At 37.9% G+C, this 26377-nt stretch overlaps 1 protein-coding gene across 1 annotated transcript in view; it reads left to right on the top strand.

Moving 5' to 3' along the window:
• Positions 1-26377, top strand: part of SCARA5 (scavenger receptor class A member 5) — an 807029-nt gene that overhangs the window by 724180 nt on the left and 56472 nt on the right. The window contains exon 8 of the mRNA XM_053709505.1: positions 12522-12716. Within this exon, the coding sequence (XP_053565480.1) occupies positions 12522-12716 (195 nt within the window). The remainder of the gene's footprint in view (positions 1-12521; positions 12717-26377) is intronic.

Raw genomic sequence — 26377 nt, 5'->3', positions numbered from 1 at the left:
TGGGCCAGATGGATGGGCCCGTGGCTGGATTGGTAAAGGGCAGAGAGCTCCAGTCCGACTCAGACGCCAGCAAGGTGGAGGTGGAGTACTGGTTTGGGCTGGTATCACCAAAGATGAGCTTGTGGGGCCTTTTCGGGTTGAGGATGGAGTCAAGCTCAACTCCCAGTCCTACTGCCAGTTTCTGGAAGACACCTTCTTCAAGCAGTGGTACAGGAAGAAGTCTGCATCCTTCAAGAAAAACATGATTTTCATGCAGGACAATTCTCCATCACACGCGTCCAAGTACTCCACAGCGTGGCTGGCAAGAAAGGGTATAAAAGAAGAAAATCTAATGACATGGCCTCCTTGTTCACCTGATCTGAACCCCATTGAGAACCTGTGGTCCATCATCAAATGTGAGATTTACAAGGAGGGAAAACAGTACACCTCTCTGAACAGTGTCTGGGAGGCTGTGGTTGCTGCTGCACGCAATGTTGATGGTGAACAGATCAAAACACTGACAGAATCCATGGATGGCAGGCTTTTGAGTGTCCTTGCAAAGATAGGTGGCTATATTGGTCACTGATTTGTTTTTGTTTTGTTTTTGAATGTCAGAAATGTATATTTGTGAATGTTGAGATGTTATATTGGTTTCACTGGTAAAAATAAATAATTGAAATGGGTATATATTTGTTTTTTCTTAAGTTGCCTAATAATTATGCACAGTAATAGTCACCTGTACACACAGATATCCCCCTAAAATAGCTATAACTAAAAACAAACTAAAAACTACTTCCAAAACTATTCAGCTTTGATATTAATGAGTTTTTTGGGTTCATTGAGAACATGGTTGTTGTTCAATAATAAAATTAATCCTCAAAAATACAACTTGCCTAATAATTCTGCACTCCCTGTATTTAAAAAAACAACAACGTTTTTTTAACATATTGAGAGTTTGAAAAACATCATTGATCAAACCCATCATGCCTATATATAAATGGCACTCATGTATCATAAATCTATCCAATTGCAAAACACACACAGGAACTCTATTAATCCCATTAACCCATTTGGGATTTCAGTGATCGGCATCCGTTATTCTGCCATTGAGGGAAAATGAAGATCAAATCATGCCATTATGTTTTTATCATTGTGCTTTTATCCTTACAGAGTAGATTTAACTATAGCTTTACTATCACCACCATGAAAGAAATTAATTTATCAGGGAAGCATACATTTTATTTTCTTATATAAGGTTGTGAGAGTCCATGAGCCATTACTCCTGTGAACTGATACCCAAGCTGTGGAGTCCACAAGTAATTGGGAGGGACAAAACAAATTTTAATACAGGCACCTGATTACTAGTCACTGCTGCCTGAAGGTCTTTCCTACCAAACACATCAAAATGGTGCATTGCTGCTACTGAGCCTACTTCTTAGATATGCATTTCAACAAAGGATACCCAGAGAATGAAAAAAATTTGATAACAGAAATAAACTGAAAAGTTTCTTAAAATTGAATGCTCTATTGGTAACATGAACGTTTCGTTTTTATTTTAATCTCCCTTTTAACCCTTTGAGTGCTAGCGACGGCATGGAGTCGTCGCTAAGTTTCACCCTCAGGTGCTAACGACGGCTCTATGCCGTCACTAGGACTCACTAACCTTGAGGGGGGCCTGAGAGCCCCCATCTCCCTCCACCCGTCCGATCTTGCCCTTATATTGAAGAGCAGGCTTGAGGCTTCACACAGGGCGTGATTACGTCATCACGCATTGACGCAATGACATCACATAGCTTTATTTACAACTGTCAATTGACAGTTATGAAGATATGGGGGCATTCTGCTTAGATGCCAGTATCTTGAGCATCTAAGCAGCTACAGACCCCAATTGTGTAAGTCTATAAAGTGTAGTAAAAAAAATAAAAAAGTTAAAAATAAATACATTAAAAAAATATTTAAAAAATGATAAGGGGGTCTCTAAAGGCTCATAAATAAAGATCAAAATGGCCTAGTCCCTGTGTTTATTTTTTTTTTAAATCAATTTAGTTATATTAGCTAAATGATCACCGTTGGTAACCAGCGTTACTGGAGTGATCACCTAGCTAAGAAAAATGACATTCCCTTACTATACGGATACCAATATATTATTTGTAATCACATGAACACCTGGATCATATGATAACAAATGAATCAATGTTAGAGAGATGCTTTTATTAAAAAGAATATATACTGTAAATATTTTTATAATCAGTCTTTTAAAGCCCTTAGAAGGTGCTAAAACACCCTCTTTGCACAGCTCTCAACGTCTTTCAAAACCCCTGTATTTTTACTGCAAAGAAGCTTATTTTTTTGCAATAAAAATTATATATTTTCTAGCAGCATAATTTCTTTTAAAATATCTATTTACTTTGTATAGAGAATTATGGCTGAGCGTCTGATGAGTGACGAGGAAGCAGCTGAGTTCCTTATGAACTACAACTTTGTTTCCTTCTCGGGTAACGCTAGATCTGCTAGAGAAGATTCTGGCAGCGACCTGGGGGTCGATCCGATATAGATCGTAGTTTGCGGCGCAAGCGAGGGAACCCGCGTCGCCCGCAGTTTCAGCTCGCAACTTGAGCTATCCCATATATGTCGCCGTCTGATGCTAACGTGCCATAAGTCTGATAAACCAGCGATGTCCAGAAATCTGCGCAAGTACAAATTTCTGGCGTCGCCAGTGACTTGCGGCTGGTTAGAAACTGCCGGCGCCTACAAAACCTGACTAAAGTCTAAATTACCCGCACTGTCTAACACGCCTCCCTAACATAGCCCGACACGTCTAACCCTCTATTCGCTATCCCCCTCACTAGCCTAACAATAAAATATGTATTAACCCCTAAACCGCCGCTCCCGGAGCCCGCCGCTACCTAATAAAGTTATTAACCCCTAAACCGCCGCCAGCTATACTATATCTATAACCCCCTAAAGTGAGCCCCTAACACCGCCGCCATCTACCTTACCTACCCCCTAAAGTGAGCCCCTACCCCGCCGCTATCTATTTTAAAATTATTAACCCCTAATCTAATCCCCCTACCCCGCCGCCATCTATATTAAATTATTTAACCCCTAAAATACTAAACTATCCCTACCACTAAACCTAAGTCTAACCCTACAAATAGCCCTGAAAAGGGCTTTTTGCGTGGCATTGCCCCAAAGTAACAGCTCTTTTGCCAGCCCTTAAAAGGGCTTTTGGCGGGGCTTTGTCACAAAGTAAACTGCTCTTTTGCCTACAATCTACATCCCCCTACACCGCGGCCACCTATAATAAATGTATTAACCCCTAATCTAATCCCCCTACACCGCCGCCAGCTATATTAACTATATTAACCCTAATTATATTAGGGTTAATATAGTTAATATCGTTATTATATTATATATATATATTAAGTATAATAACCCTATCTAACTCTAACATCCTAACTAAACTCTTATTAAAATAAATCTAATATTAATATTATTAATTAAAATATTCCTATTTAAATCTAAATACTTACCTATAAAATAAACCCTAAGATAGCTACAATATAATTAATAATTACATTATAGCTATGTTAGGGTTTATATTTATTTTACAGGTAAATTGTTAATTATTTTAACTAGGTATAATAGCTATTAAATAGTTATTAACTATTTAATAGCTACCTAGTTAAAATAATTACCCAATTACCTGTAAAATAAATCCTAACCTAAGTTACAAATACACCTACACTATCAATAAATTAAGGAAACTACAAATATCTATCTAAAAATACAATTAAATAAACTAAACTAAATTACAAAAAACAAACAAACACTAAATTACAAAAAATAAAAAAAAGATTACAAGATTTTTAAGCTAATTACACCTATTCTAAGCCCCTTAATAATATAATAATAAAGCCCCCCAAAATAAAAAAAATTCCCTACCCTATTCTAAATTAAAAAAAGTTCAAAGCTCTTTTACCTTACCAGCCCTTAAAAGGGCCTTTTGTGGGGGCATGCCCCAAAGAAAACTGCTCTTTTGCCTGCAAAAAAAAACACAATACCACCCCCCAACATTACAACCCACCACCCACATACCCCTAATCTAACCCAAACCCCCTTTAAATAAGCCTAACACTACCCCCCTGAAGATCTCCCTACCTTGTATTCACCCAGCCGGGCCGAACTCCTCATCCGATCCAGGCGATGTGTTCCAGCAAGCGGCAGTGAAGTCTTCTTCCATCCGGGCGATGTCTTGAAGCAAACGGCAGAGAGTCTTCTTCCATCGGCGACGTCTTCAAGCAAATCGGCATCTTCAATCTTCTTTCTTCGCTCCTCCGCGGAGCATCCTTCCGGCACGACGACTTCCCGACGAATGAGGTTCCTTTAAATGACGTCATCCAAGATGGCGTCCGCCGAATTCCAATTGGCTGATAGGATTCTATCAGCCAATCGGAATTAAGGTAGAAAAATCTGATTGGCTGATTGAATCAGCCAATCAGATTCAAGTTCAATCCGAATGGCTGAACCAATCAGCCAATCGGATTGAATTTGAATCTGATTGGCTGATTCAATCAGCCAATCAGATTTTTCTACCTTAATTCCGATTGGCTGATAGAATCCTATCAGCCAATCGGAATTCGACGGACGCCATCTTGGATGACGTCATTTAAAGGAACCTCATTCGTCGGGAAGTCGTCGTGCCGGAAGGATGCTCCGCAGCGGAGGAGCGAAGAAAGAAGATTGAAGATGCCGATTTGCTTGAAGACGTCGCCGATGGAAGAAGACTCTCTGCCGCTTGCTTCAAGACATCGCCCGGATGGAAGAAGACTTCACTGCCGCTTGCTGGAACACATCGCCTGGATCGGATGAGGAGTTCGGCCCGGCTGGGTGAATACAAGGTAGGGAGATCTTCAGGGGGGTAGTGTTAGGCTTATTTAAGGGGGGGTTGGGTTAGATTAGGGGTATGTGGGTGGTGGGTTGTAATGTTGGGGGCTAGTATTGTGTTTTTTTTTGCAGGCAAAAGAGCAGTTTTCTTTGGGGCATGCCCCCACAAAAGGCCCTTTTAAGGGCTGGTAAGGTAAAAGAGCTTTGAACTTTTTTTAATTTAGAATAGGGTAGGGAATTTTTTTATTTTGGCGGGCTTTATTATTTTATTAGGGGGCTTAGAATAGGTGTAATTAGCTTAAAAATCTTGTAATCTTTTTTTTATTTTTTGTAATTTAGTGTTTGTTTTTTTTTTGTAATTTAGTTTAGTTTATTTAATTGTATTTTTAGATAGATATTTGTAGTTTCTTTAATTTATTGATAGTGTAGGTGTATTTGTAACTTAGGTTAGGATTTATTTTACAGGTAATTGGGTAATTATTTTAACTAGGTAGCTATTAAATAGTTAATAACTATTTAATAGCTATTATACCTAGTTAAAATAATTAACAATTTACCTGTAAAATAAATATAAACCCTAACATAGCTATAATGTAATTATTAATTATATTGTAGCTATCTTAGGGTTTATTTTATAGGTAAGTATTTAGATTTAAATAGGAATATTTTAGTTTATAATATGAATTAGATTTATTTAATAAGAATTTAGTTAGGGGTGTTAGGGTTAGATAGAGTTAATATAGTTAATTTAAATACTATAGTAACTATATTAACTATATAAACCCTAATATAATTATGGTTAATATAGTTAATATATATATAATGTAATAACTATATTAACTATAATATACTTAGGGTTAATATAGATAATATAGCTGGCGGCGGGGTAGGTAGATTAAATTAGGGGTTAATAATTTTAATATAGATGGCGACGGTTTAGGGGTTAAATACTTTATTATGGATTGCGGCGGGGGATCGCGGTTGACAGGGAGATAGACATTGCGCATGCGTTAGGTGTTAGGTTTATTTTAGCAGATTGCGGTTGACAGGGAGATAGACATTGCGCATGCGTTAGGTGTTAGGTTTATTTTCTAGCTAGTTTAGGGAGTTACGGGGCTCCAATAGTCAGCGTAAGGCTTCTTACGGCTGCTTTTTGTGGCGAAGTGAAAATGGAGTAAGATTTCTCCATTTTCGCCACGTAAGTCCTTACGCTGCATATTGGATACCAAACTGCGCTGGTTTGGTATACCTGCCTATGGCCCAAAAAACTACTGGCGACGGCAGAAATATACGGGCGTAACTTCTAGGTTACGCCGTATATAGGATACCAAACCAGCGCAAATATTGGCGTTGCCGGCTTTTGCGGGCGACGATTTTTATCGGATCGACCCCTTTGTCCCTGGTGCACATTTTTTGAAAAGTACACCCTTTGGCCCATCAAATAAGGGGCTACCTGTAGATATAGCGCAACACTTGAGTGCGTAAGAAATAGCTGAACGTGTCACTTTACTTAGAAAAAAATATTTTATAACCAAAGCACCATATTCCATTAATTTTTACGCACTACACTTTTGTGCTAGAAATACATGTAGCCCCTCATTTGATGCCCAAAGGGGTGTACTTTATACAAATGTGTACTTTATGTACCCTATTTAACTTCCCAGGTGGGTAGAGCTGTTCTATTTCAGACATGACAGGCTAAAATAAAGTCTAAAATAATTGTCTTTTTTTAATTTTTAGGGGTGATGTCTCCAATTTGACAGCTGTAGCCACCTAGGAGGTTAAGTAAATAAAGTGCATATTTTTGGAAAGTACACCCCTTGGTGCATCAAACAAGGGGCTACATGTGTATATATAGTGTATATATTTTTTTAAAACAAGTGCAATATTTGCTTATTTGTTACATACTCCAGTTTTGAGATATAAAGACAAATAAACCCTCATCTGATAGACCTGGGAGTGTAGTTTAGTTGCCATATCTTAACTTCCCTGGTGGCTAGAACTGTTTAAATGCCAGTAACAGAATATTAAATTTAAAAACGCTGTTTTTGATTATATACTGACATCCCGGCAATAAAACAGTAGAAAAACACAGTGAAATGTTCTCCATTTTTACTTATTTTATGCAAGTTATCTACTATAAATATTTATCCACATATGTTTTGATGATAGAGTTTACAAAAATAACATTTCATACAGTTAATTATTGAGTCAGGAGTAAAAATATACACGTTTTTCTAATGTTTTGCATGATAACAAATACACATATAATACTGATATATTTTGAATCTGCAAAGTCTGCTGAAATAAACAATATATAGTTTGTTTAGGTTATTCACGTAAAAACAACTTATAAAAGTGTGTGAATGTGAGCTGCAACAAAAAGCTCAAAACCAGCTTAGCACACAGATGGGAAATGGCTTAGCAGCTGTAGCCACCTGGGAATTTAAGATACAGTATACAAGATACACAGTTTTGGAAACTACACCCCATGGTGCATCAAATGAGGGGCTGCATGTATTGCTAGCACACATTTGGAGTGCGTAAGACATAAATGAACATGTCACTTTGCTTAAAAAAAAATATTTTCTAAGCAAAGCACCATTTTCCATGAATATTTGTGCACTCCACTTTTGTGCTAGAAGTACATATTGCCCCTCATTTGATGTGTCGGGGGTGTACTTTCCACAAACCTAATACCCTAATTTAACTTCCCAGGTGGCTAGAGCTGTTTAACTGCAGATATGGCAACCTTGAAAATCATTTAAATATTGTCTTTAAACATTTAGTGTTGATGTCTATAATTAGACAGCTGTAGCCACCTGGGAATTTAAGATACAGTATACAAGGTACACAGTTTTGGAAAGTAGACCCCTTGGTGCATCAAATGAGGGGCTGCATGTATTGCTAGCACAAATTTGGAGTGCGTAAGATATAAATGAACAGGTCACTTTGTTTAATTTTTTATTTTACTTTTTACAAGTGTGATATTCGCTTATTTTACGCACAATTCAGATTTGTGATACAAATACAAATAAGACCTCATTTGATGCAGCTGGGGGTGTAGTTTCTAAAAATATATAGTTTTGTTGTCATATCTTAATGTCCCAGGCAGCTGAAGCTGTTTAATTGCTGGCAACAATAAATTAAAGGGACAGTCTACACCAGAATTTTTATTCTTTTAAAAGATAGATAATCCCTTTATTACCCATTCCCCAGTTTTACATAACCAACATAGTTATAATAATATCCTTTTAACCTCTGTGATTATCTTGTATCTAAGCCTCTGCAAACTGCCCCTTTATTTCAGTTCTTTTGACAGACTTGCAGTCTAGCCAATCAGTGCCTGCTCCCAGATAACTCCACGTGCAAGAGCACAGTGTTATCTATATGAAATACGTGAACTAACACCCTCTAGTGGTGAAAATCTGTTAAAATGCATTCTGAAAAGAGGTGGCCTTCAAGGTCTAAGAAATTAGCATATGAACCTCCTAGGTTAAGCTTTCAACTAAGAATACCAAGAGAACAAAGCAAAATTGGTGATAAAAGTAAATTGGAAAATTGTTTAAAATTACATGCTCTATCTGAATCATGAAAGTTTATTTTAGCCTATACTGTCCCTTTAAATTTAAAGATGCTTTTTGTTAAGGTCTATCAAATTGACAGGTCGGCAATAAAACAGTAGAAAAACACAGTGAAATGTTCTCAATTTCTGCTTATTTTAGACAGGTTACCTACTGCAAATATTTAGCAACACAAGTTTTGATGACAAAAATTAGAAAAATAAAATTACAAACTAATTTTTATTGAGTGTGGAGTAAAAAAATACACTTTTTTCATATTTTATGCTTTATTTTTAAAACCTGTTGAGACATACACATATAAAAATTGTATATTTGGAATCTGCTAGGTATGCTGAAAAAAACAATATATAGTTTGTATAGTTTTTTCACACAAACTTTACTTCTAAAAATGTTTAAACGTGAACTGCAACAAAAAGCTCAAAACCAGCTTAGCAGACAGGTGAGAAATTGCTTAGCAGCCAAAGGATTAAAGCCATTGCTTCTGCTTGAATATGAAATATAAACTTCTAATTCAATTTATGATTTACTTCCAAATATATTGTCCTTGTATATTACGGATAATCCTCTACATAGAGGAAATCTTTTCCTTTAGCACTTAAAATGTCAGTTTCCTTTTGCACAGTAACAGAGCACAGTGTTATTCAATAAGAATATGAGCATTAGTAAATAATACTTTCCTTGTGCACAAGGCTATTAATAGTAATCTGTTATCATTATTTGTTATTAGATGTAAGAGAATTCCTTGTGTACTACAATTTGCCTCAGACAGACTATTCCAAAATGTGAAATTAAATGTTTAATCAGTAAATTTTGGCCCCAATAAGAATGAGTACATCTAATTTATTGATTGGTCAGTTATGTCAGAGAAATGAGCTGTACACTTAGAAAGTTTCTTCTACACATGTTTTGAATTATGAAATATTTTGATATTGGAAACTCAGCTTTCCTGGATGCGGACTTGTTTCATTAAGGGAGCATGATTATTTGTGCAAACCCTTCATGTTATGTTCTTAGGGTTAACATTGTCTGTTATGGTTTCAAAAATAAAGTTGAATTCACCATTTGAAAGACATCTAAATATTGAAATTCCAATAAAGGTTAAAGGGACATAAAACACTAAATAAATGCTAGATAGAATGATGTATTCAAAGAAAAGATTAGTCTGAGAATAACGTGTAGATGTATTTTTTAAAGTTTCATTAGCTGTTTAAATATTGACAAAATAAGTGTAAAGTTTTAGGGGGCGATTTATCACAGCCTGAATGGGGCCGTATGCACTTGTTTCCGTGTGAGCATTCAGGCTCGCCAGAAGTAGGAGTTAAGAAGCAGCAGTCTTAAGAATGCTGCTCTTTAACTCGTTCGCCACTTCTGAGGTGGCGGACAGCAATCTGCTCGATCGCATATGATTGATTTGATTGACATCTGCAGGGGGTGGCATTGCACAAGCAGTTCACCAGAACTGCTTGTGCAATGATAAATGCCGACAGCCTATGTTGTCGGCATTTATCGATGTGTGGCGGACATGATCGCTACAGCGGGTTAGTCCATCGGCACAATGGTAAATCTACCCCTTAGTGTCTATAAACCAATGGGAGCTGCCATGTTTAAACTTAGTTTACATTCTCTGTGGCCAATTAGGGACAGTTATGAATAGGTCACTAGATTGTGCAGACAATGGCTGTATGGGAATAAAACAGTGTTCTGCAACTGAAAAGCTTATAATTTCAGAATGGACAAAATAGAGAAAAAATAATGACATTATATATATACTGTATATATACAGAGAGTATATATATGATTTATTATTTTATATTACCATCTCAAAGTGTTTATTGTCACTTTAAATTGTATTCATCCTCTCAACGTTTGGGACATTGTATGTTTGTGTGGGTTCACCCTGTGAGTTTCTATATATTATTTAGCCTGGCTATGGTTATATTGTATGTGTTTGCAATGTCATAACTTTTGAGTTGACCACAGCCAATGATTTGATAATTATCTGCATGTTGCTGGCTGCACTTGAGCCATTTTCGATGTCGATAGAATAACAATCATCCATTTTCATTGTTATTAAGAAGCCCTTTTTTGGGGGGTTTGGCCCTATAATTAAAGGGACATAAAATCCAAAATTTCCCTTCATAATTCATATAGAGTGTGTCAGTTTAAACAACTTTACAATTTACTCCTATTACCTAATTTGCTTAATTATTTAGGTATCCTTTGTTGAAAAGCAAATCTAGCTAATAACCCCTTATATTCTGTGCATTTCACAAGACTAGCAAGGCAAATAATGATTTCACAAGGCAAATAATGATTTCACAAGGCAAATAATGATTTCACAAGGCAAATAATGATTTCACAAGGCAAATAATGATTTCACAAGGCAAATAATAATTTTTTTTTACATTGTCATACTTGAGGAGTATCAACAGCAATTCGAATTTTGTTATTGAGATACCCGAAAAAGCACGCTGAAAATAGATAGTTTGCGATTAACCCTTTTTTGTGTTTGTTATACAATTATGTTTAGTAAAGTTGTGCCCATTGCCCATGATGTCATGTCTTTATTTACTTAAATCAGTAGTAAAGTCAAAATGAAACTATTGCTATTGAAATAGATCATACAATTTTTTTATAGCTTTCCAGTTCAGGCAACCCCCCAACTGTCCTGATTTTCGCAGGACAGTCTGGATTTTATGGGTCTGTCCCGGGAAGATTGACGTCTGTCCCGCATTGCCCCATGCATTTTTTTTTTAAAAAAAAAACTTTTTTTTTTTTAATTTTTTTAATTCTATTGGCCCATACATGGTCATCACATGACCACATGCTACCAATACACAGGCATTGGTTTTGGGTGCATATGACTGCACGTGCCGTGTTGAGTCATCTTTGAGTTCAGGCTTTGAGCTCAGGCATTAATCCCGGGCTGTTTATACGATGGGTTTTGCAACATACTCCTAGCCCTATCCCTACAGTGTGAGGAGTGACCGCACCCAGTCTCCATTATTATGTCACATAAAGCAGGCATTGCTTCTAATCCTGCATGTTAGAGATTCGGTCTTACTACCCAGGCAGGAGGGTGAGAGGACAAGGGACAGGCTGATATCAAACCGTTGCTACAAATAAAAGTAGAAAAAAGTCCAATCACTGTGTAGCAGGGGGGGGGGCAACGGCGGTGGGGGGTGGCGCAGCGATGCAGGAAGGGGGTGTGAAGGGTGCCGGCGCAGCAGCAGCAGTCAGGGCAATGTGTCTGCTCAGCTGAATAGTTTCATTTTTTGCAGTTTAAACTTCTTTTGGCTAAAGTTTTTGTAGGATTTATATACTGCTCCAAATGACTTTTTTTTACACAGAGCATTTAATACCGGCTAAACCTCAGGAGCATCATGTACAAACATAAGAAAAACACTGTACAAAAAAAAAGTAACAGCTTTAATTTGTTAGGAATATTCATTCTGCTGTCAGCTAAAAAGTTTGCTTCATGCCAAGGCTGCACACATTACCGGTTGCAGACTGGAGAAGGAGGCTGGGTGTGGTTACCTAGGTAACCGGAAAGCGTCCCCCTAGTAACAAAAGTCAGTTATCAGAATGCTTATACTTTTTAAAAAAACTTAATGTGTGTTATGTTCTGCCACTTGTTAACCCCACTCCCCAGACCCCCATCCCTGCTTCTTCCCACCACATATCACACTTTTGCTCAGTTGGGGGTGTTTGAAATGTTGGGAGGTATGCACTCCTGTTATCAAATTTGCATTGATCTTTTGGTATCCTTGGTTGAAAAGAATGCCTAGGTAAGCTCTTTGGTGCTCAGGAGCAAGCATGTGTCAGTGTTTCCAACAAAGGTTATGCATAGCGGTAAACACTGCTGCCAAAGAGTGTTAAAGACACGTGTACACTCCTGATTTCCTAAGAGTTAGGTTAACTTTTCAACAAATTATACCAAGAGAATGAACCTAATTTGATAATAAAAGTAAATTGGAAAGTGATCTAAATTTGCATGCTCTGTCTAAATCAAAAATAAATAATTTAACTTCTAAAGTGTTCAAGTAAATGGTTGTTTCTTATTTATTTTAGCTCTGGTAGAGGAAAGTGTGATTAGACTGGTGAACGGTTCTGGACCTCATGAAGGACGAGTAGAAGTGTTTCATGATAAAAAATGGGGAACTGTATGTGACGACAGCTGGGACAAGAAAGATGGGGACGTAGTTTGCAGGATGTTGGGTTACAAAGGAGCGGAGGAGGTGTACAGGACTGCCAGATTTGGTCAAGGTAAGGCAACAGGAATTTAGTTATTAAACTGGAATTACATTATTGTAAATCCCATTGTGTGCAGCTGTGGTTTGGTTTTATATAACATCAATTTATCAAGGAGTCTTTTTTATAGAGACTAAGGAGCATGTGACTAAAAATCTGATTAAAATAATTGTTAAGTACATCTGTGAAGAAGGAACATTAATAAAGTTATAGGGCAGGAGATAAAGAGATTAAGACAGTGATATAAAATACATCCAGATTCTTAGGGCTTTATTTATCAATCAAGGGCAGACAGGGGCATACATATTTGCCCTTGTTCTCCCCAGCTCTCCTCTGGTGGGCAGAAAACCGCTGACTAAATTTTACATTACACACGAGCGCTATTTTGTCCACGTGTGCAATCTTGCCCCCTGCCGGCGCACAGCCAATCACATGTGGGCAGGAGCTGTCTGATGACTGCTGCTTTATTAATACTGACTGCAGGTTCTCTTGTTAGGACCTGCAGTCATAGGGAGGAGAAGGGCTTGATAAATCATCCTTTTAATGGAGAGTTTTAAAATTGAATTAGTGAAGTAGAAATTTAAAGCAATATGTTTGGGTAAAAGTAAAATACTCGTGTTTAACAAATTCTCTTTTCTTACTGTGGGTTAAATTACAAATCATGTCCCAAATAGGCGAACATTGTAAAATGAAAGTGTTCTCTACGGCGTTTGCATATTTACCCACTGACTGCAAGTAAATTGTTATTTTTTTTTTTTTTTTGTGCTTTACGTTGTTTTTTGGATTTATGTACACTGCACTAGCACAAAGCTGTTTACATTAAAGCAATGAATATCATCCCTCTAACCACTGGAACTGGAACCCCTATTTTATGATTTATCCCTAAATTACAAAATCCTCAACAGTGATAAACCCCCTAAACACTTAGAACACTTAGATGCTACTATTCCCTAAACCATCAAACCCTCTAATGCAATAAATACCTTAAAGGGACATGAAACCCAATTTTTTTCTTTTATGGTTTAGAAAGAGCATGCAATTTTAAACATCTTTCTAATTTACTTCTATTATCTAATTTGCTTTATTCTCTTGATATACTGTGCTGAAAAGCATATCTAGATATGCTCAGTAGCTGCTGATTGGTTGCTGTACATAGATGCCTCATATGATTGGCTCACCCATGTGCATTGCTATTTCTTCAACAGAGGATAGCTAAATAATGAAGCAAACTAGATAATAGAAGTAAATTGGAATGATGTTTAAAATTGTATTCTCCACTTGAATCATGAAAGAAAATTTTTGGGTGTAGTGTTACTTTAACCACTAAGATCCATACTAATCTAATCCCCCTACACCGCCGCCACCTATATTAAATATATTAACCCCTAATCTAATCCCCCTACACCGCCGCTACCTATATTAAATATATTAACCCCTAATCTGACCCCCCTACACCGCCGCCACCTATATTAACTATATTAACCCTAATTATATTAGGGTTAATATAGTTAATATAGTTATTATATTATATATATTAACTATATTAACCCCATCTAACCCTAACACCCCTAACTTAATTATTATTGCAAAAAATCTAAATAATATTAATATTATTAACTAAAATATTCCTATTTAAAACTAAATACTTACCTATAAAATAAACCCTAAGATAGCTACAATATAATTAATAATTACATTATAGCTATTTTAGGGTTTATATTTATTTTACAGGTAACTTGGTATTTATTTTAACTAGGTACAATAGCTATTAAATAGTTAATAACTATTTAATAGCTACCTAGTTTAAATAATTACCAATTTACCTGTAAAATAAATCCTAACCTAAGTTACAAATACACCTACACTATCAATAAATTAATTAAATAAACTACAATTATCTAAACTAAAATATAATTAAATACACTAAACTAAATTACAAAAACAAACAAACACTAAATTACAAAAAATAAAAAAAGATTGCAAGAATTTTAAGCTAATTACACCTTATCTAAGCCCCCTAATAAAATAACAAAGCCCCCAAAATAAAAAAATGTCCCTACCCTAAACTAAATTACAAAAAGTAATCAGCTCTATTATCAGCCCTTAAAAGGGCCTTTTGTGGGGCATTGCCCCAAAGTAATCAGCTCTTTTACCTGTGGAAAAAAGACCCCCCCCCCATTACAACCCACCACCCACACACCCCTACTCTAAAACCCACCCTATCCCCCCTGAAAAAAAACTAAGTCTAACCCCCAAGTGGCCCTTACCTGTCCTGAAGACCGGTGGAGAAGGTCCTGTTCCAGGCGGAGAAGTCTTCTTCCAGGCGGCGACCTCTTCTTCTTCTAGGAACCAGCCGGCGCGGAGGAGTTGAAGACCGATGACTGCGGAGCTGAAGACCGTCCTCTCTGGAACTGAAGACCGGCGATGCAGGAACTGAAAATAGGCAACGCTGGAACTGAAGACCGGAGCCATGGAGCGTGGAGGATCCTCTTCATACGATCGCCGCTGTACACTGAATAGGAATTCAAGGTACGCGATTAAAAATGGCGTCCCTTGAATTCCTATTGGCTGATTTGAGCCTTCAAATTCAAATCAGCCAATCGGATAAAAAGCTACTTTAATTCTATTGGCTGATTTGAATAGCCAATAGAATAAGAGCTACTGTAATTCTATTGGCTATTCTAATCAGCCAATAGAATTACAGTAGCTCTTATTCTATTGGCTATTCAAATCAGCCAATAGAATTAAAGTAGCTCTCATCCGATTGGCTGATTTGAATTTGAAGGCTCAAATCAGCCAATAGGAATTCAAGGGACACCATTTTTAATCGAGTACCTTGAATTCCTATTCAGTGTACGGCGGCGATCGTATGAAGAGGATCCTCCATGCTCCATGGCTCCGGTCTTCAGTTCCAGCCTCGCCGATCTTCAGTTCCTGCATAGCCGGTCTTCAGTTCCAGAGAGGACGCTCTTCAGCTCCGCGGTCATCGGTCTTCAACTCCTCCGCTCCGCGCCAGCTGGTTCCTGGAAGAAGAAGAGGTCGCCGCCTGGAAGAAGACTTCTCCGTCTGGAACAGGACCTTCTCCGCAGGTCTTCAGGACAGGTAAGGACCACTTGGGGGTTAGACTTTTTTAAGGGGGGATAGGGTGGGTTTTAGAGTAGGGGTGTGTGGGTGGTGGGTTGTAATGGGGGGGGTTGTTCTTTTTTTCCACAGGTAAAAGAGTTGATTACTTTGGGGCAACGCCCCACAAAAGGCCCTTTTAAGGGCTCGTAATAGAGCTGATTACTTTTTGTAATTTAGTTTAAGGTAGGGACATTTTTTTATTTTGGGGGGCTTTGTTATTTTATTAGGGGGCTTAGATTATGTGTAATTAGCTTAAAATTCTTGTAATCTTTTTTTATTTTTTGTAATTTAGTGTGTGTTTGTTTTTTGTAATTTAGTTTAGTGTATTTAATTATATTTTAGTTTAGATAATTGTAGTTTATTTAATTAATTTATTGATAGTGTAGGTGTATTTGTAACTTAGGTTTGGATTTATTTCACAGGTAAATTGGTAATTATTTTAACTAGGTAGCTATTAAATAGTTATTAACTATTTAATAGCTGTTGTACCTAGTTAAAATAAATACCAAGTTACCTGTAAAATAAATATAAACCCTAAAATAGCTACAATGTAATTATTAATTATATTGTAGCTATCTTAGGGTTTATTTTATAGGTAAGTATTTAGTTTTAAATAGGAATATTTTAGTTAATAATATTAATATTATTTAGATTTATTGCAATAATAATTAAGTTAGGGGTGTTAGGGTTAGATAGGGTTAATATAGTTAATATATATAATATAATAACTATATTAATTATTAACTATATTAATAATATATATAATATAATAACTATATTAACTATATTAACCCTAATACAATTAGGGTTAATATAGTTAATATAGGTGGCGGCGGTGCAGGGGGGTCAGATTAGGGGTTAATATATTTAATATAGGTAGCGGCGGTGTAGGGGGATTAGATTAGGGGTTAATATATTTAATATAGGTGGTGGCGGTGTACGGAGGTCAGATTACAGGTAAAAGAGCTGATTACTTTGGGGCAATGCCCCGCAAAAGGCCCTTTTAAGGGCTTGTAATAGAGCTGATTACTTTCGGGAAATGCAGTGTAGGGACACTAGTATTTTAGGGGGTAATACATTTATTATAGGTGGTGGCGGTGTAGGGAGATTAGATTAGGGGTTAATACATTTAATATAGCTGGCGGCGGTGTAGGGGGATTAGATTAGGGGTTAATAATTTTAATATAGGTGGCGGCAGTGTAAGGGGGTCATTTTAGGGGGTAATATAGTTAATGTAGGTGGCGGCGGGGTAGGGGGCTCACATTAGGGGGTAATATAGTTAAAATAGGTAGCGGCGGTGTAGGGGGATCACATTAGGGAGTTAGACATTTAATGTAGGTGGCGGCGGGGTCCGGGAGCAGCGGTTTAGAGGTTAAGCACTTTATTAGGGATTGCGGCGGGGGATTGCAGTTGACAGGTAGATAGACATTGCGCATTCGTTAGGTGTTAGGTTTTATTTTGCAGGTAGTTTAGGGAGTTACGGGGCTCCAATACTCAGCGTAAGGCTTACTACGCCTGCAATTTTGTGGCGAGGTGAAAATGGAGTAAGATTTCTCCATTTTCGCCACGTAAGTCCTTACACTGTATATTGGATACCAAACTGCCCGGGTTTGGTATACCTGTCTATGGGCCAAGAAACTACGGCCTAAGGCAGAAATATACGAGCATAACTTCTAGGTTACGCAGTATATGTGATATCAAACCCCCGCAAAATTTGTCGTCGCCGGCTTTTGCTGGCGACGCTGCATATCAGATCAGGCCCCAAATGTTCACATCTCTTAAAGAGACAGTCTAGTAAAAAAAATAAACTTTCATGATTCACATTCGCCTAGATTACAAGTTATGCGCGCTATAGGGAAATTAACAAACACAAGAAAAGTTGCATTATTTAAGCCCCTATAGCGCAGTCATTACAAGTTTTTCAAAACCCGGCTTGTGCATGCGATATGGGGCTTTTAAGCTCCATACCGCACACAAAACAAGCACTGTTTTGACGTGCTTGTGCACGCTTTCCCCATAGACATCAATGGGGAGAGCGGGTCAGAAAAAAGTCTAACACCTGCGATCGCGGAAAGAAAAGCTCCGTAATGCAGCCCCATTGATGTCTATGGGGAAAAAGAAAATAACGTTTAAACCTAACACCCTAACATAAACCCTAAGTCTAAACACCCCTAATCTGCTGCCCCCGACAACGCCGACGTCTGCTTAAGTTATTAACCCCTAATCCGCCGCTCCCGATATTGTCACCACCTAAATAAAGGTATTAACCCCTAACCTGCCGCTCCCTATATCGTCGCCACTATACTAAAGTTATTAACCCCTATTCCACCAAACCCCAACTTCACCACCACTATATTAAAGTTATTAACCCCTATTCCACCGCTCCCCGACATCGCCGCAACTAAATAAAGTTATTAACCCCTAAACCTCTGGCCTCCCACATCACTACCTCTAAATAAACCTATTAACCCTTAAACTGCCAGCCCCCTACATCACAACAACCTAAATTAAACTATTAAACCCTACAGCTTCCCCTAAACCTACCCCTAACCTTAACACCCCCTAACTTTAACATAATTAAAATAGATCTAAATTAAATTTACAATTATTAACTAAATAATACCTTTTTAAAATGAAATACATACCTATGAAATAAAACCTAAGCTAACTACAATATAACGAATAGTTATATTGTAGCTAGCTTAGGTTTTATTTTTATTTCACAGATAAGTTTGTATTTATTTTAACTAGGTAGACTAGTTAGTAAATAGTTATTAACTATTTAATAGCTACCTAGTTAAAATAAATACAAACTTGTCAAATAAAACATAAGCTACCTTACACTAAAACCTAAAATTACAAAAAATAAAAAAGCCTACCATTACAAAAAAAACCCCGAAATTATCTAAAAAAATACAAATTATTCCTATTCTAATACCCTTTTAAAAGAAAAAAACACCCCAAAATAAAAAAGCCTAACCTAGAATAAACTACCAAGGGACATTAAAAGGGCCTTTTGTAGGGCATTGCCCTAAGTTAAACAGCCCCTAACAGTATACAAACCCCCACCTCCCCAAACTACCAAGGGCCCTTAAAAGGGCCTTTTAGGGGGCCCTTAAAATGGCCTTTTGTAGGGCATTGCCCTAAGTTAAACAGCTCTTTTGCTACAAAAAACAAACAAACACCCCCTAACAGTATACAGACCCCCACCCCCTAAACTACCAAGGGTTCTTAAAATAGCCTTTAGCAGGGCCCTTAAAAGGGCCTTTTGTAGGGCATTGCCCTAAAGATATCAGCTCTTTTTGTGGAAAACAAAATACAAATACCCACTAACATTACAAACCCCCCCAAACCCACAAAATAAAAAGAACTATTTAAAAAACCTAAGCTACCCATTGCCCTGAAAAGGGCATTTATATGGGCATTGCTCTTAAAAGGGCATTTAGCTCTTTTGCTGCCCAAACCCTAATCTAAAAAAAAAAACACCCAAAAAACCCTTAAAAAAACACTAACCCCAATGATCCACTTACAGTTTTTGAAGTTCCACTTGAATGATCTTCATCCCGGCGGAGAAGTCCTCGTACAGGCGGCACGAAGTCTTCATCCAGACGGCCTCTTCAATCTTCATCCCAACGGTTAAGTCCTCATTCCAGCAGCGAGAAGTCTTCATCCAGACGGCCTCTTCAATCTTCATCCAGACGGCATCTTCTATCTTGATCCCGGCGACGAGGAGCGGATCCATCCTGAAGACATATGGCGTGGAGCATCCTCTTCATACGGCCGCCGCCGTACACTGAATCTTCAATGCAATAGGAATTAGAGTTTCTAAAATCGTATTGGCTGTTCAAATCAGCCAATAGGATTTAAGCAGCTCTAATTCTATTGGATGATGAATCAGCCAAAAGAATAAGAGCTGCTTAAATCCTATTGGCTGATTTGAACATTCAAATCCTTGCATTGAAGATTCAGTGTACGGTGGCGACCGTATGAAGAGGATGCTCTGTGCCGAATGTCTTCAGGATGGACCCGCTCCGCGCCGCCGGGATCAAGATAGAAGATGCCGCCTGGATGAAGGTTGAAGAGGGCGTCTGGATGAAGACTTCTTGCCGCTTGGATGAGGACTTCGCCGCCGGGATGAAGATTGAAGAGGCCATCTGGATGAAGACCTCTCACTGCCTAGATGAGGACTTCTCCGCCGGGATGAAGATTTGTGCAAGCGGGACTTCAAAAACTGTAAGTGGATCGTCGGGGGTTAGTGTTTCTTTAAGGGTTTCTTGGGTGGGTTTTTTTTTTAGATTAGGGTTTGGGCAGCAAAAGAGCTAAATGCACTTTTAAGGGCAATGCCTATACAAATGCCCTTTTCAGGGCAATGGGTAGCTTAGGTTTTTGTTAGAGTTAGGTTTTTTATTTTGGGGAGAAAAACTCGTAATACCAGCGCTATGGGAATCCCATTAAAAAACATAATTTTTACGAATACTGACATTGCGTTACAGGCTAAAAGGCTTGCGGTACACCTATATTGACAAGACTTGTAATGGCTGCAGTGCTGTTTTAACTCTGAAATGACCATATTTTCAGCGTTAAAAGACGAACACACAGATTTTAATCTAGCTGATTGTGCATTTAAATTGAAACAACTTTCCAATTTACTTGTATCATCAATTTTGCTTTGTTCTCTTGGTATTCTTAGTTAAAAGCTAAACCTAGGTAGGCGCATATGAAAATTTTTGAGCCCTTCAATGCCACTTCTTATCTGATTGAATTTTGTCATTTTTTGACAACTAGAGGGTGTTAGTTCATGTGTGCCATATAGATAATATAGATAACATTGTGCTCATGCATGTGGACTTACCTAGGAATCAGCACTGATTGGCTAAAATGCAAGTCTGTCAACAGAACTGAAATAAGGGGGAAATCTGCAGAGGCTTAGATACAAGGTAATTACTGAGGTAAAAAGTATAATAATATAACTGAATTCTAGTGTAGACTGTCCCTTTAAGTGAGCATTTATAAGTAAAGCATTAAAAATTTGGCAAATAATTATACAAGAATTAGAACAAGGATTGGACAAAGGACAAGACAAGTTCTGTTGTAATACTGTGTTTCCCTCTTTTGTAAAAATGCTCAATATCTCCCTGTTCCTTTTTGCTTCCTCTTGTCTCTGTAACAAACTACGCTATTCAATTACTCCTTCCCACTCACCACCTGCACTATTCATTAGCCCATCTCTCTTACCCACACCTCACTTTTGTACTCATGAACTTCACACATTCCTAAACACACTCTTTCCTCCTCATGCCAAAAACAGTCTACTTCAAATCTGCATCTCATCTCATGTCACTCTCCCTCTTGCTTATACTAGCTGTTGGTGACATCTTCCCTAAACCTGGTCCCTCACAATTTCCTAGCCTTGCACACCCATGTGTGCCTTTCCATAGACTTGGAAAACAAAACTCTGGTAACCTTACTCAAATTCCTCTTGTATCTAAAGCCACCACCCCCGTCACTTGTGCACTCTGGAACTCTCACTCTGTTTGCAACAAGCTCACTTCTATCCATGACCTTTTTATCTCCCACTCCATCAACCTTCTGGCTCGCACAGAAACCTGGCTTTCTCCTTCAGGCACAGCATCCACTGCTACACTGTCACATTAATGAACAATATAATGTTTCCACAGCACACAGCAACACTTGGACAGAATCTTATGCAACGTTTCGGGAACGCAGTCCCTTAACGTCGCATAAGACTCTGTCCAAGTGTTGCAAATAAAGGACATTTTATATTTATAGGTGCTGTGGAAACATTATATTGTTCATTATTGTATGGCTAGTGGTCGCACTCGCTAGCTGGACTTACGCGCACCTGGCTGATTCAGGCCGTTTCTCGATTGCTGGGTTTACTTTGTTTTGTTGCTACACTGTCACATGGGGGTCTCCACTTCAGCCACACTACTAGGTATGGTAATAGACACGGAGGTGGTGTAGGTATTTTACTTTCCTCTCATTACACCTTTCAACAAATACAACCCATCTCTTCCCTCACATTTTCCTAATTCGAAACCCACATGATTCACTTATTCTCTCCCCTCTCTGTACATTGTGCAGTCATATACCCCCCTCCCCCCCCCCCGGCACCTCAACTAAATTTCTAGATCACTTTTCTGCCTGGCTACCTTATTTTCTTTCCTCAGACACCCCTACCCTCATTCTTGGTGACTTTAGCATCCCTGTTGACAATCCCACTACCTCCTCTGCAAAACAACTTCTGCAATTCACTCATTTTTTTCCCTGCCCTGAACACTCTATCTGCCACTATAATTCCACCCTTACATTGGTCCTTGACAATTTGGTCCCTCCTACCATAGCTCGGAAATCACACACTCACCCTCAGCCCTGGCATACTTCTCTGACACGCTACCTACGCAGCTGTTCCCGTACTGCTCAGCGACACTGGAGAAAATCTCGGAGTTCAGCTGACTTTCTTCACTTCCAGTTCCTCTTGAACTCCTACTATTCTGCCCTTGACCTTTATAAGCAACATTACTTCTCTACTCTTATCTCTACTCTTTCTTCAAATCCAAAATGTCTGTTCTCCACTTTCAATACCACCCCCACCTCCTAACACAACTTCCCTTTCAGCCACTTCAATAACAAAATAGACTCCATCAGAAATTAAATCAGCTCTCAACATACTACCAGTCTCCCACACCCCCCTCAAAAGCTTGCCATCATCCAAAACTAACATAGCTGTAAATTTAGCTCTTTTGCCCCTATTACTGAAGAAAAGTTTCTGCCCTTATACTGTCCTCTCACCTTGCTACCTGTCCCCTCGACCACGTCCCCTCACAGCTACTCCACTCCCTCTCTTCTACCCTTACCCCTAAACTCACACACATTTTTAATCTCTCCTTCAATCTCTCCTTCATCTAACATGCACTGGTCACACCCCAACCTCCCCATCCAACTACTGCCCTATTTCCCTACTCCCTCTTCCCTCAAAGCTTCTTAAAAAGCTAGTTATCCTCCTTGATCTGTCTGCAGCGTTTGATACTGTTGACCACCCTCTTTTGCTGCAAACCCCCAATCCTTCTGCATTTGCGACACAGTCCTTTCATGGTTCTCTACTTACCTGTCAAACCCTACCTTTAGTGTAGCCTTCTCTGGAGCATCCTCTGCCCCGTTACCACTTTCTGTTGGGGTACTGCAAGGCTCTGTGCTCGGTCCCCTTCTCTTCTGAATCTATATGTCATCATTAGGTTCCTTAATAAAGTCAAATGGATTTCAATACAATTTGTATGCTGATGAATCTACCTCTCTGCTGCAGACCTATCTCCTACCTTGCTAACCTGTGCCACTAACTGTCTTTCTCATATCCCATCCTGGATGTCCTCTTACTACCGTAAGCTAAATCTCTCCAAAACTGAGCTCATTGATTTCTACCATTCTTCCAAAACCTCTAACCCCCATTTTTCTATAACTGTTGATAACTCTATCATTACCCCTACTCTGCATGCCCAATGTCTTGGGGTCACACTTGACTCAGATCTTTCTTTCACTCCTCACATTCAGTCCTTGGTCAAATCCTGTCACTTCCACCTTTAAAACATTGCTAAAATTAGATAATTCCTTACACAAGACACAACTAAGATTTCAATCCATGATCTCATCCTTTCTAGCCTCGACTACTGCAACTCCATCCTCTCTGGTATCCCTAGCTGCCTCCTATCTCATTTACAAACCATAATGAATGCCTTTGCCAGGTTCGTCTTCCTTGCACGTCGCTCTTCATCTGCTGCACCTCTCGGCTTCCTCTTGCCTCCAGGATTAAACAAAAAATTATCTCTATGACATACAAGGCCCTCAACTGCAATGCTTCCACTATATATAATACAGATATCATAGAATGTTTGTAAGGATTGGGAATCATATGTAATGCTATGTTTTTGTTTTATTTTCTATTATTATTATTTTTTACATTTATTTTTTTTATTCTCAATGTTAAACTTTGTGGTCTACCTGTAAATCACTTGCAGTAACCTCCTTCTCAGGAAAAGTGTTTAATGTTTCAAGACTAACTTTGCACATCACTTAAAGGGACAGTACACTGTAAAATTGTTTTTCCATTAATGCATTTTAAATGACTTGTTATACCAACTGCAGAGTATAAAATATTTGAGAAATTCCATTTTCATGCTTATTTGTGTATATAAAGTAGCTGATTTTGTGCTTTGAAACCATAGCCTATTACAATGGGTTGAACTTACAGGTGATCAGAACTCATTATGTTCTAAGTTTGTGTAAACAGACTTGCTTCCTTATCTTTTATTTGGCTGGAACACCAAAGCTCAATACATAGGGAGAACAATGGAAAATTATCATTTTATTACTTAACTACCCTGCATCCCACTGAGAGTGTAATCTCTTCTGCTGGCTGTGTATACTTAGGCTATTCAATAGCCAATACTCCAGTATTAATTTGTTCAGTATAGGTGGCGATACTACAGGATAAATCAGCTATTTCAAATGCTGAAATAGGAGTAAAGGAGCTACTTGTAACCAATTTAATACACTCTAGCAGGTTGAAAGGATCATTGGGAATAATTTAAAGGGGAGAAATTTTTGGGTGAACTGTCCCTTTAAGGACTTATCTGCAGAGGAGAACAATTGAAAACCACATAGACAACAGAGTAGTTCTCAATCTTTTTTCTCATTGTTTATTATTATATGTTAACAAGTACGTTACACTTTTGGTTTATGTCTTATATCTGTTGTAAAATCCAATAAAGTATTAAAAAAAAAAATACTGTTCAGGGATGCATAGAACCTACACTAACCTTTCCTAACCCCAGTTCCTCTCCTTCTTTGCTAACCCCTGAACCCCCTTAGCTTGTAAGCTTATGAGCCCAGCTGTTTGCAGATCATCTTCATAAGAGCTGACTACAACAGTGCAACTCTCAGTAGGGCCCTCTACCCATTTGTTCCCTATAAATGTTGCCTTGTATACCGCGCCTATGTTTATAGTGATGCTGAATCTGTTGGCGCTCTACAAATAACTGATAATAATAATAATAATAAAATAATGCAGGTTACTCCCCTGGCCGCCCAGCTAACCCACAGAATGCCTTTCTCTACATCATGCCTGCGATCTGCCTTGCTAATAAAAACAAAAAACCCTTAGTATTGAAACTATAGGAGGTATGGCGATACATGTATATACAATTAGTCATTCATATGTATCTTATTGTACAACGCATATTCTTGTCATTATTGTTTTGATTTGAAATCGCTTTTTTTCGCATTTTTTTTTAAACAATTAATATTTATTTTTTATAAATTTGTTATAAAAGACAACACCCGCAACTTTATTATTTATTAATATTATTATTGGACTTTTTTTTACATTATTTCATTTATCCATTTGAATATAGCACCCTCTACCTTTTTTTCTTACTTTAAAAAAAATTGTGGTTCTATTACATAACTTCATAATGTTTAATATTGCAAAGTTAAACAAATGCAGTTATTATGTAACAATTGCAGCTACTGACTTTTATAACAAATTCATGTAACTAAAAATAAATGTTATTGTTTATAAAAAAAAATATGCAAATAAACAGCTGTTTAAATAGAATAAGTACAATCATATGTATTATATTAGAAAATGCATATACATATAATGCTCCTATAAATTATTAACCCCTTACGTACCCTCGCTACCAGCACAACCTAACACCACTACACTATTAACCCCTTATCTGTCATAGCCTCCATAGCTATTAACCCCCTTTACCTTTTTTTTCATAACTGCAATCTGCGCTATTGTCACAGTCCTAAGACATAGGGGCCCATTTATCAAGTTCCAAACGGAGCTTGTGGGCCCGTGTTTTCTAAAGACCGTTGCTCCATAACCCTGTCCGCCTGCTCTGATGAGGCGGACAGGAATCGCCGGACATCGAATATGATCAGGTTGATTGACACCCGCCTGCTGGCGGCTGATTGGCCATGAGTCTTGTGAGCTGCTGGTGCAATGCTGAATACGGAGAGCGTATTGCTCTCCGCATTCAGCAAGGTCTTGCGGACCTGATCCTCACAGTCGGATCAGGTCCGCAAGACCTTTGATAAATAGGCCCCATAAACTGTAGATAGATGCCTGTGTGTATTAGGTGTGTATGTCTAAGTGACTAAAGCTTTAAATTAGCAAGTCATGTGATTTCCCCATCACATGATGCATCATTACCGTACTTTTAATACTGAAATTACTACTAAAAATTCTGTAATTTATTGTTTTTAATTATTTAGTTATTTTTATGGAGTGTTATTTATTGGTTTCTTTGTCATGGTATCCCACAATTACTATGTCAGTAACAGTCCTTGAATTTGAAAACTATCCTCAGAATGCAGTTTATAAATAGCAATTGCATCTGTACCAGTTATTTGTTAAAGATGTAAATGTGGCATCGATTTAGTTTTTTTAGATATACACAAGAAACATAAATACCCCGAGGGAAAAAACAGCGCAAGATTCAAGTTTAATCTAATTACTAGTATTTTGA

The sequence above is a fragment of the Bombina bombina genome, chromosome 4 (genome assembly GCF_027579735.1).
Source record: "Bombina bombina isolate aBomBom1 chromosome 4, aBomBom1.pri, whole genome shotgun sequence".
Lineage (NCBI taxonomy): Eukaryota > Metazoa > Chordata > Amphibia > Anura > Bombinatoridae > Bombina > Bombina bombina.
This window is presented reverse-complemented; position numbering and strand designations above follow the sequence as displayed.